Source organism: Lycium barbarum, chromosome 10, assembly GCF_019175385.1.
Source record: "Lycium barbarum isolate Lr01 chromosome 10, ASM1917538v2, whole genome shotgun sequence".
In the NCBI taxonomy this organism is placed as follows: domain Eukaryota; kingdom Viridiplantae; phylum Streptophyta; class Magnoliopsida; order Solanales; family Solanaceae; genus Lycium; species Lycium barbarum.
Window position 1 is genome coordinate 4,152,574 of NC_083346.1, and position 12,530 is coordinate 4,165,103.

Here is a 12,530-nt window from a genome sequence, read left to right on the forward strand (position 1 = left end):
ACGTGAAGTGTTCAATCTACCTGGAAAAAAAATCATCAGCCTTAAATGCATTTAGTATTTAGAATACTTAATATTCAAAATAAATTAACTAATATTAGCATCTAATATACAATGATGACGATATTAATACAACTCCTTGTGCTAATCATCATAAATACATGTTCCGTAAGACCTTCGCAAGATAACCTTCTAATATTTTCGTGTGCAAATATTTTTCTTTTCTCACTGGTTCAATCAAAATATCTGTGGGAATAGCCACTGAATATTTTTCAATAAAAAATTTCAATGGGAAAATAGTGATTTTCTAGTAGTGAATGCTGCATAGTTACTTCTTCAATTTCGCATCTTATAGTGAATGATACGATCCGACTTGTGGAAGACTCGGATTCAAACAACAAATACACGGAATTAAAGTTAGAGTAGAAATCAAAGATGAGAAGTGAAGAAAAGGGGATGGGAATAGAAGCAAGACCCAATTAGTAAAGAAATTATAGGCAAATTTAGGTATATGAAACCTAAACCCTCCTAATCATTCCTACTAATGAACCTATACTATTTGAATTCAATTAATCAAATGAATTTACAAATGAACAACTTTCATATGAAATCAATGGAAAAAGGGTTCAATAGCTAACAATGGAATCCACCATAATCAACTATGTTTAAACACTAATTACTAGATTAGCACTACACTAATTCTACCAAACAAACTATCACTCATTTTGAGTATTCATCTCAACATCATTCAAAACTCCCTAATGAAATAACTAAGTGTAGTATTTATACCACTAGGCTAAAGAAGACTAACTAGCTTATTATAAAAATACCCTTAATGAAGTAAGAACCTTATTTGGTTGTCTTCTTAAAGGATGATGGCTTGTCTTTAAGGAATTGCCTCTTTGCATAAATAGGCACCTTCCGGCCTTTAACTTCCCAGCTTGCAATTGTAGCCACATATCAACATTTAGGCTTCTTTAAGAGGAAAGCTTTGGGCCTTGGATCTTGGGCTCAAGAACTCCTCCTCCATGCTATTTTTTATAGCTTGAAGGCCCTCCAATCATTGTCTTCAAGTGCTTCCATAGCTTTATTCTCCGTGAACATGACCTCTAAAGCTTGAAAGTGCTTGGTTCGTGTTGTGAATCAAGCTCTACATTAGGGCCAATGGGCTAGAAGTGATAAATAAGACTGATCCAGTTAAAGATATTGGACCAAGTAAAATGATATAGAGTTTTGTATGGGATCCAGCCCAATTAGTAATTGGTTAAAAGGGACCAGGGGTAAGATAGAACGGTTTATGCGTATTCTGTAGAAGAAACTGTCTGTTCCTCTCATCTCCTTTCTCATAGTCTAACTTCTCATCTCCATTCTTATCTCTATCCTTAGTTACTTGTTATTTCAGTATAATCCAGTGTAATTCAATAGTTTGAGTATGGTAGTTGTAATTTGACTATCGGTAATTATATATATTCGTATTGAAAATCTAGTTTGTTTCAGTTCGACTTCTAGTATAATCGTTGGAGAAGTTTGAGAAATTGAGCCCTCGATATCATATCAGTGAACCATTTGAGATTAATTGATGCAGAAATGTCATAAAAGTAAAAGTAAAAGTAACATGACTGAAGCTGAAAGCAAAAGACAAACATTACATGAACAAAAAGAAAGGCATAGAACATCTGTCACAACAAATAGTTAGCTAATTTACGACTGGAAACTTGCAAGCCAACCAACATCTCAACTACCAAAAACTATAACAAATTGTTTCCTACTTCTTGCTTGGTCTGGTACCTAAGATATTCGTTACCGTTACCAGCATAGCTTCACCTGAAAACAATAATAAAATTGAATATAATTAATCATCTAAAATATAAAGAGGACTACCTCTTATCAAAATAGGAGATATAAAAATAGACTTTAACTTGTGTGCATTGACAGTGTAATTTTTTTTTTTACATAATTAAAGCTAACCGTCTATAAAAAGCGGATTTACTAATCTAAAAAATAAGAAATTTTACTTGCTACAATATGTTACATACACTGATAGTTTAAAAATTCTTTTACAATATTAGTGCATCTTAAGTTTAACCTTGATTCCAGAACTAGAAACCTATTATAATTCGGTAGGTAATTGAAAATTGAAACATGTGTATAAATTTGCTAAAAATAATACTACCCGGTAAAACAAATAAGGAAGGAAGTTAAATGGAGAAAAAAAAATGATTATAAGCAACTTGATTTGATTTATTAGTAAGGAGTGAAATTTCCATTGGGAAGAAAGATATAACTTTTGCTTATAGCCTATTTAGAACATTTTTAATATATTTACCTTTAAAAATCTTCTTGATTAATTATACTAGTTTTTTCTCTCAGCATACAGTCTGTAAGCTAAATCATGAAATCACATGATATTTACTATTTAATAACCACTTTCAACTTTATAATATAAGCAAAGTCATTAGTTACCTTCGTCTCCAACTTTTTGCCAGAAGAAAATATATGACACATTTAGGAGGAAAACGAAACTACAGCAAAGCAACAAAAATTCCACAGATAGGTACGTACTTTTAATTTTTTTTGTATAACCATCTGATACTCAGAATTCACTAGATTGGTTAATCTAGATTCGCGCCATTTGCAAGACTCATTAAAAGAGAAGCTTCACTACGAGAGATTTCTTCAGCTTATATTTAATATTCCTTTCTGTTTTTTTATCTCCTTTTCTTTTCATTTTAATTGAAGAGCTCTGTTGTGTGTGTGTGTCTGTGTAATGCTCTCTCTGTTTCTTTTCGGTAGTTTGTTTATCTTTTTTTTCTCTCTTTATCAATAAACATTAATCTTTGAGCTTCATTGTGATATTCATAGAGACATAAAAACAATTCATACTCGTATTGGGATGTGTAATTTCCTCTTACCAATCAAGTCTTAATTACCAGATGTTTCGCAAGGAAAAAAAAAATAGAGAGAATGTATAGACATATGCTTTCTAAAAATAATTTAAAAAATATAATAAAGCTAATTTCTGAAAAGTAGAACCTAACTACATTTGCTGTCCTTCTGCTAAGTACGCCCGTGACTGTCTCACTTCAAATTTTGGCGTTACTGATTTCCCTAATTAGACTTTAGCAACTCCATTCATGTCTTCCATTTTTCAGCTTCAGTAAACATTGCAGATGAAATATCACTATACCTGATACAAATTTAGGCCTAACTGTCAAGGCATTGTCCGCTTTGGTTCAACTTTTGGAGCCTCGCGGTTTTGTCAGTTAGGTATTAACCCGAAAGACAGCTCGACAGTTGAACACCTGAACTGGCCTTATATATGGATTCGTAACTTTCCCATCCTATTTCAATGCGAAATTTTTTCCCGAATCTGCTCCTCACCTGTCTTCGAAAAAAAACGTCAGAGGTCCATGGCCTGTTACAGTATGCTTTGTTTATACATTCGGTGTCATCAGAGGCGGATCTCGAGTAGGAACTCAATAGCTTTTGCCAGACTATGTATATATATTAAGAGCTTCAATAATAAATATTTATAAATATTTGACTGTAAACTCAATTATTGTTGCTGATTAACTTGATATCATTATAGAACCCATAAATTTCGCCGTGCTAATACTAATTATACTGTCTTAATGCTGCAGGGCTAAAAAAGAATTCCATTGTTGAGTGAAAAATACAGACATGGGGAGGAATATGCAACTAAGCTTATATGGAAACTTATATGTCTTGGAGTTTACTATGATTGCTTTTACATTCTTCATAGTAGCAGATTGTCGTCCTCACAACGAGTAAGACTCTGTTTCTTTTACTATTTAACTTCCAATCTAGCTATAAATCCACTTCCAAACATATATCAGATCAGGTAAATAGAGTTATTCGGTATCTTATACTCGGTGAAAGTAGCAGGTTAAGACAAGAAATACTAGGTTATTCTTATCTGAACCTGGATCCGGTCAAGATGACAGATATCCGTCAAAATAATCGAGATGCACACAAGTTGACTTGGAATATTAAAAAAACACTAAGTACTTTTTTCTTATCAACCTAAGTCGCAGTGGTTAGAATTATCTAGTAAAATAGTCGAAAGAATAAATATGAAAAGCAGCAGGTATTCCATGGAGATAGCGATAGGCATCGATAAAATAATCAAGCTATAAAATTTAATTGGCATTTGATGAAATAATCCAAGCTATAAAATGTAATACTTTATGCCTAGAAGTTGGGGATACCAATATCATAAAATAGTCAATAGTAATTATTAAAAATTTAAAATAAAAAGATACCTATTAAATGATATATGTAAAAGAGGGACTACTCCTACATATTTGGGTTAGTTGGGGAAAATATTTTTCACAAAAATGTTTTCCAATTTCTTATGTACCGTTGGTAAAAAGTAATAAAATACATTTTTTTAAAAAAAATAACATTCCTTAAAAATGAGAAAAATTACTTAAGAAAAATAAGTCCACAAGTGACATTTTACATTGGTTGTCTCCTCGAAGCGGAACAACACATCATCATCCCCTCAACTAACGCAAGAAACTAAGTCCTCGTTTGGCCATAAGAATTATTCACTTTATTCCGAAAATTTTTTTCACTTTTTTTTGGAATCAACATTTGGTCATGAGAATTCCGAATACAACTTGAAGTTGTATTCCGGAATACTAAAAACTCAAAAAAATTGTTTTTCAAATTTTTTTCACTTTTTTACAACTACATTTCACCAAAAATTACAATTTCAAAAATTATGGCCAAACACAACTCTAACTCCAACTCCAAAAATAAAATAAAAAAGTGAATTTATTTTGGTATCTATGGACAAACGGGGCTAAGTAAGAAATCGGCTTGTTTTTTTGTCAAAAATATTTTTTCACGGAACACACACATTTATCCCTTTTTAGTTCCGGAAAGTCCCCAAATCCGCTCTTAAACTGAATAACCAACGCGACCAACCACCATGAATTCCTACAATTCTTAGTGGAAAAATTGGTTCCCTGAAAAACTCAGTTCTGGTCATTCTGTTGCTATTGATGAACTCTATGTTCGGATACTGGTTCGGATCACGGGTCATATCAATGAGCAAAATGGGAATATATTCATGGTGAAGTAGTTCGAAAGAGTCAATTGTTAATCTTACAAAGATTGTAAGGAACAAAATGAAAAAGAAAAAGAGTGGAAAGTTTGAACTTTCGGATTAAGAGAGTTGATAGAATCGAACAATGAGGGTCGAATTCTTCGGAGGAATATGAATGCTGCTGGTTCTTTGTAGATGGTGGGATTGTTAAGTCGCGCCCGGGGGTCTCAAATGGGCGGGTTGGGTTAAAATTGGGCTCACATCAAAATGGGCTGAGGTAATAAACGATTGGGTAACATTAACTCAAAAGTTATTTGGGCTGAAATAAGCTAAAAATGGATTAGGTCATTACCTGTTCAACTTGACCTATTTTTTTGGCTTCTTTTTTTTGCGCGGATTGTCCTTCATTTGGGGTGGTCTTTAAGTTTTACCCTTCAAATTAGTGGTCTTTAAATTTTATCCCTCAAATTGCTGGTCTTTAATTTTTACAAAATTCTACCCAAATCTGTCCATAAGGCAGAATTTGCATGGCCAGTTTTACAAATTTTGCCTTAAGGCGGAGGGTAAAAATTAAGTTACACCAATTTGAGGGGCAAAAATTAAAGACCACCCCGGTGAAGGGGAATCCTGCAAATTGTTCTTTTTTTGAAGGTTCTATTTTCGAGGAAAACATTTTTCGTGCAAATATATTTTCCACAAATATCAAACACACCCAAAACTTATGAGATACGCGATACAAGAAAATTGAATACATGGAAAAAATAAAGTAATCTCAAGTAATAAACTCAAATTAAAGTAAATCTTAAAAATAGACTAGAATTGGGCTAAGTTGAATATCATTTTAAATGGGTTATGTTGGGTTGCGCTAAAATCAGCCCAACATTCATTTTTCTTGAGCCCACCTCATAAAATTTTGGGCGGACGATCAACTTTTGGGCCATCTTTGACACCCCTACTCTCACCGGTTGTTTACACCAAGTTGTTAAATTTATTATACTTACATAATTTAATGAGGTGAGAATACATGTTAATTAACCATGTTAAGTGCTAAATTTCTATGTACAAACACATGTTATACATCTATTTGCTTGGTATTGTGAATTTTAAATCAGTTTTCCTTCTCCAAGCTACTTGGTGTTCAAATATCATTGCAAATTATGATCTTGAATTGTCTGAAACTCTGCATTGAAAAGCAAAATGAGAGCTCCTTAGCGAGCAGCTTAGACTAGTTTCTGCTTTTCTTTGATCCACTCTTTTTTCTTGTTCTTCTTATTACTAGACATGTCATTAATTTGGTGTAAACATTATGTGCGAGCCTCATATGAGAAAATATTTCAAAAGGTTTGATTTTGATTATATGAGAGAATCCTTTCGTATAAATCTAAAGCAGGGTATCACATGCAATTTAGTCTAAGCTATAACTTTTTGTATCATGTGGGAGATCTGCAACTGTTCTACAACTCATTTAAGTTGATAGCAAGAGTCATCTCTAAGAAAATTTGCATACTGACTTGCTATTTCTTTGTTGTGAAAACAGGCGAAGATTGACAGAAACGCCAGCCGTCAGATTGGATATACAAATTGAACAAGTAAGATTTACATTTAGCAAAGTTTCAATTATTATATATGTAAATCTTGCATGATTTAAATTGAGGTTCCTTCAACAGTGGTTCTCATAGTAGTACATATAAATGTTAAATCTTATTACACAACACCAAACATTCACATATACAAGTCTAAAACTAGCCAATATATGTCTGATTTTATTCACTTCCAGCCTAGATGATAAACAACAATCAGATGTACATAGTGTTTCAATTTTTTTTACTTAATTTGATCCATGAACTTTTTTCAACTTTTCTCATGCTTATGTTATGTCTCTTCAGGTGACGATGAGCAATGGCTTTGCCAATGTTACATTATCAATACCATATGGTCTCGTCACGAACATATCATATGGTGGAATCAACAACTTACTCGAGACCCGAACTGGCGAAAATAATAGAGGGTATGACCTATAAACATCTTAATATTTTAAATTTTCGTTAATGAAGATATTAACTAACAATAGTACCAAATTATGACATTTTCAGGTATTGGGATGTTTTTTGGAATGGTACTGCATCTCGAAGAGTTCGAAAAAAGTAATCTTTACCTTCTGATCACAAATTAACCTACATGAAATTCGACCATCCAAAAATAAAGTCCATTTTTGGTGTCAAATGCAGGTTTTTGGGAACGAGTTTCGAGGTAATAATGGACAGCGAAAACCAGGTGGAAATTTCATTCAAAAGTACATGGAATGTTTCTCAATCTGATGGACTTCCATTAAACAGTGACATTAGGTGAAGTGCAATTTAAAGCTCAATTATGTTATATGCTATGTTGCTCGGACTCTCCAAAAATGATGCCGCACCCCTGTCGGATCCTTCAAAATGCACTACTTTTGGAGGATCCGACACGCACCCCTGTCCATTTTTGAAGAGTCCAAGTAACATAGGTTATATGGAAATGTTTAATTTGGACTAAGTTAAATAGACAAATTTTCAGGTTTGTGATGCTACGAGACACACCCGGATTTTATACTTATGCTATAGTTGAACGTTTGGAAGGATGGCCCCTTGTATACATCGAAAATCTAAGGGTTGTCTTCAAGCTTCAACAGGACATGTATTAATCTAAATTTTCACATCAGTAACTTAAGATATTGTCTATTTTTCCCTCCCCCAACTCCCCAAATTATATTTATGTAGTATAAAGCTACATATTTTTATTTATAGGTTTCATTACATGGCTGTCTCAGATGAGAGGCAGCGGGTAATGCCAATGCCAGTGGACCGAGACACTGGGAAGGTGCTTGACTACAAAGAAGCTGTTCTTTTGACAAATCCAACTAATCCAGATTTAAAAGGAGAGGTAGTATCCTATAATGAGCAAGTATGCATAACAACAACATACCTAGTGAAATCCCACAGTATGGGGTCTGGGGAGGGTAAAATGTACGCAGACCTTACCCCCATCTCGGAAGATAGAGAGGTTGTTTCCGAAAGACCCTCAGCTCATATGAGCTAGTATGCATATCTATATGAAAACGTCAAGGCTAACATCCATCATATTCTGGACCACATATTTGTTGAACGTGTGGCCAGATCATTTAAAAGCTTAATCTGTTATGATACACTTTTATTTACTCAATTACATCTTCAACAGTACCTATGTTAGATGGAGAACGAAGTTGTTCATTGTATGTACATGTTCTCCATCGGCAGATACAGAAGTGCAAGCTATAAAATTAAAATCAGTTAAGCAAATTTATTTTGATGTAATTTAAATACAAAAAGTATGCAGGTGGATGACAAATACTTCTATGCAAATGATAACAGAGATGATAGAGTTCATGGGTGGGTAGGTATTAATCCTCCTGTAGGGTTTTGGATGATAATTCCGAGTGATGAGTTTCGTACCGGAGGACCTTACAAACAAGATCTCACTTCACATGTTGGTCCAATCGTACTTTCTGTAAGTGTTGAATTAATCAAATACCAAAAGTAGCAGTTTCCTTTTTTACTTTTAGGAATATTGACAATAAAAGTCATAATACCAGGTATTTGTAAGTAGACATTATGCTGGAGAAGATCTGGTACTCAAATTTCAACAAGGAGAGCCATGGAAAAATGTTATTGGCCCTGTATTTTTGTATCTTAACACAAATGATTCAGCTAAGGACAATCCCTCCATACTTTGGGATGACGCAAAGAAAAGGGTAATATATTTATCTTTTACTATTTGATAATAACAATTTGGGCCGTCTTCAGAGGTGAATTCAGTTTAACATATTGCTGAAGGATTTTCCAATCGAATTTACAGATGAATCAAGAAGTCGCAAGTTGGCCTTATGATTTTCCAGTTTCAAAAGATTACATCAAATCTAATCAAAGAGGAACGGTTAGAGGCCAACTTTTTATTAATGACAGGTACTTTCTTCTGGTGTTCGTTCTTTAGTATTTATTCCATGTTATTTATGCATTACCGTGGAAAAAGGAGGATACCATTGTGCTCTCATAAATGTCATGGTGTTGTTTTTTTAGCTAAAACTCTTTATTAAGTGTGACTAGTGCTGTTCTTATATGTACAATTAAATAAAAGTACACTAATATTTAAGATCTATAATTTGTATTTTCAGCACTACTACTTTAGTACCAGCATCCAACGCTTATGTAGGGTTAGCACCACCAGGAGATGTTGGATCTTGGCAAAGAGAAACCAAAGTAAAGTTGCGTATTCATAAATTTAGAAATAAAATAGAAGCATTTTAAAATTATATAGATTTAATAGTTTTATTTCATTTCATTTTCAGGGATATCAGTTTTGGACTAAAGCAGACTCTAGCGGGAATTTTACAATAGGAAATGTCATATCCGGTATATATAACTTGTATGCTACTGTCCCTGGAACTATTGGGGATTACAAATACAATTCCGATGTACAAGTAACTCCAGGTTTTATTCGTAATTACCCATTTTGTTATTTCCTAATTCTAAACAATTAGTGTGTTCAAAATGATACCCTTTCCAACGTTTAGTCTATAGTGCACATTCATCAAATTTTGACCATAGTTTTAAAAAATAAATTTATTTGCAATTTGACAAGAAAGAATTACCATTTTAATATGCTGACACTTAAGTAAACGAAACATTGCTCTTTCATTATTTTTCTTATTTTTCCTTTATTCTTATATCAAAATACAGGTTCTAGTATTGAATTAGGGAGTTTGGTTTATAATCCTCCTCGAAATGGAGCCACACTTTGGGAAATCGGTGTGCCAGATCGCACAGCTGCTGAATTCTTCGTGCCAACTCCACCTCCACAATTTAAAGTTCACATATACCAAAACGATTCCGAATCAATGTACGCTCCAAAAATCTTCGATACCTACTTACATTGAAACTAATTCTAGTATCACCTACTTCTCAACTTTTCTTAGCCTCCAATTTGTAGGAATTAGTAGTTTTCGAGATGAAGGGTAACCTTGGCATAAGAAAGTTGCTGCCATGTGACCAGGCGGTCACGGGTTCGAGCCGTGGAAACAGCCTCTTGCAGAAATGTAGAGTCAGGCTGCATATAATAGACCCTTGTGGTCCGGCCCTTCCTTTGACCCAGCGCATAGTGGGAGCTTAGTGCACCGGGCTGCCCTTTAGTAATTTTCGAGATAGTGCTTTTTGATTTACTTGTTATCTTAACTGTAGAAAATTGTAGTTTATTCGCTCCAATTTTGACTTGCAGATTTAGACAGTATGGTTTGTGGGAACAATATAGTGCTTTATATCCTAAAAATGATCTCGTCTATTATGTTGGAACTAGCAATTATTCAAAAGACTGGTTTTTTGCTCATGTTACTAGGTATGCTCTAAAGCTCTGTTTGACTCTTGTTTTCGAGTTATTTATTGTAATAGCACACGGACTGCTGATGGTTGAACTTGAAAGGGGTTTGCTTTGAAGCTTGAAATGGGAGGGAAAAATTAGGTCATAAGAGCGAGGTCCGGATCTAACTAATGGTCCAGGCAACAGTTTGATCCTGAACTCGCCCTTTTATGTCCTCACTTTTACCTTCCATTTTGATGTGGCATTTTCCTAACCCAAACTTTACCGTGAATCCCCTTCCGAGTTCAACCAATAGTAGTTGTTGAGCTATTGCGTATACTGTATACATAAAGGCGCTGTTCTCTCTCTCTATTTTTTTCTTCTTCTTTTTTCACGACAATACTATATATCAAATTTGAATAACAATGTGAGTTCTGTGAAATTGTCCATCTGCAGGAATATAGGAAACAAAACTTATGAAGCTACCACATGGAGCATTGTATTTGACCTTGAATGTGTTGACAATGCGTCAAATTACACTCTCCAATTGGCTCTTGCAGCAGCTCACGGAGCTGAACTACAAGTATGTAACTCATCCTTGATTCCTTTGACATATCATTTCAATTAATTGATACCCGAAAATTGACTTTCTTGAAAATTGTTTTTTTGCTGTTTTTCTTTTTCATTAAGGTTCGTTTCAACGATGGTGAAATAGCAGCACCACACTTTACGACAGGGAAAATAGGAGGAGATAGTGCAATTGCAAGACATGGTATACATGGATTATATTGGCTTTACAACATTGAAGTACAGGGCAATCTACTCATAAACGGAACAAATACATTTTTTCTTACACAAGCAATGGCTACTAACCCCTTTCGAGGGGTGATGTATGATTATCTTCGTTTAGAAGGACCTCATCAATGATAAACTGGTCATTATTAATTTATATTTTTCTTTCAGAATCTGTTCTTTTATGTACTAGTTTCCTCTTTCTATCTTTATGTTTTTTGTTAATACATTTGTTCGAGTAGTGATACATAAAGACGGTGAAAAAAGCACAAAAGTTACAAGCACATACTCCTGATAATTGATGGAAAATAGAGAGCAAACAGATTATGATTGATCACAAAATTATACAGTACTATGAGCATTTGTTTGCTTTTCCAAATTGAACTTTGGTCAAATGGTCAAAGGTGATGCCAAAACCCAGGTTATGGATTTCATTTTGGCTGAAAAAATAGAACCCTTTTATGTTCAAGTTCCTTTTGAGCAATGGATAATTTTAGATTATCATATTTTCAAGGTTTAAGTTATATACGCTGACAGTATAAGATTCTTTTATCATGTTACCAATTAATGTTTATTATAAAAATTTGCGTATAATTACTTTATGTGTGACCTGATGAGTAAATACATTTTACACCATCAATGGATAAAGCTAAATTCTATTTCATACCTGAGTAACATTATATTAAGCCATTTACATGTCCATTCCAACAACATTACGACTCTTTTTGATAATGGATTCTGCTCTCTTTAAAAGGTAACCTTTGTTGTGTTTCCTTTCTTTAACTTTTTTCTATAATTCGGGGCAACCTATGCACCTCGATTAATTTGATTTAATACTTGCTATCTTTTATCTGTATAAGTACCGGACAATTCTGTCCATATGAAAAAATCACGTGGTTTCATATTTCAGTCATTCACTAGAAGCCTTTGATAATTCTTTTCACTTACTTTATATTATCCTAACACCCTTTTCTTATTCTTGAGTGAAACTTTGCCAAATTGCAATACAAAAAGGTCTTAAATAAAAAAGAAAAAAAAAATGAGGGAATCCATTAAGGAGCATAATAAGGTCAATTAAAGTCACGAGTGGTTCTTATACTTTGGTATCACATGATCCGAAAAAAATAAAACGTCCACATCTTCATCATAACTTTTTTATTTTAATTAGCACTTTTGATTTTTCAGCATTCAAGCAATAAAAGTGCCTTTTATATTCACTTTTTGGATGTTTCTACAAAAGGTTTTTTCATATTAAAGTCATTTAATCGTTCCACTTTCGTCCCTTTTGCGTTTTGGAGTAATTAGG

At 33.6% G+C, this 12,530-nt stretch overlaps 1 protein-coding gene across 3 annotated transcripts; it reads left to right on the forward strand.

Moving 5' to 3' along the window:
- The first annotated feature begins 2,451 nt into the window (after positions 1-2,451).
- Positions 2,452-11,409, forward strand: LOC132614897 (probable rhamnogalacturonate lyase B). 3 transcript variants are annotated; one of them, XM_060329452.1, is made up of 17 exons: positions 2,452-2,551; positions 3,639-3,785; positions 6,609-6,660; positions 6,958-7,079; positions 7,165-7,215; positions 7,300-7,416; positions 7,622-7,741; positions 7,852-7,987; positions 8,420-8,590; positions 8,676-8,834; positions 8,939-9,045; positions 9,255-9,339; positions 9,429-9,570; positions 9,820-9,979; positions 10,355-10,471; positions 10,889-11,015; positions 11,123-11,409. In XM_060329452.1, exons 2-17 carry the CDS (start codon positions 3,679-3,681, stop codon positions 11,357-11,359), a joined length of 2,010 nt encoding a protein of 669 aa, XP_060185435.1. In that variant the 5' UTR covers positions 2,452-2,551; positions 3,639-3,678; the 3' UTR covers positions 11,360-11,409. The 3 variants fall into 3 exon arrangements, with proteins under 3 accessions (XP_060185435.1, XP_060185437.1, XP_060185436.1); XM_060329454.1 differs by lacking the exons at positions 2,452-2,551; positions 3,639-3,785 and adding an exon at positions 4,860-5,415; XM_060329453.1 differs by lacking the exons at positions 2,452-2,551; positions 3,639-3,785 and adding an exon at positions 4,860-5,348.
- The last annotated feature ends 1,121 nt before the right edge of the window (positions 11,410-12,530 follow it).

Coding starts and splice junctions, on each gene's coding strand:
- LOC132614897 (XM_060329452.1), top strand. CDS start 3,679: ATGGGGAGGAATATGCAACTAAGCTTATATGGAAACTTATATGTCTTG. Junction 7,080..7,164: donor ACTGGCGAAAATAATAGAGG/GTATGACCTATA, acceptor TGACATTTTCAG/GTATTGGGATGTTTTTTGGA. Junction 9,980..10,354: donor CAAAACGATTCCGAATCAAT/GTACGCTCCAAA, acceptor TTTGACTTGCAG/ATTTAGACAGTATGGTTTGT.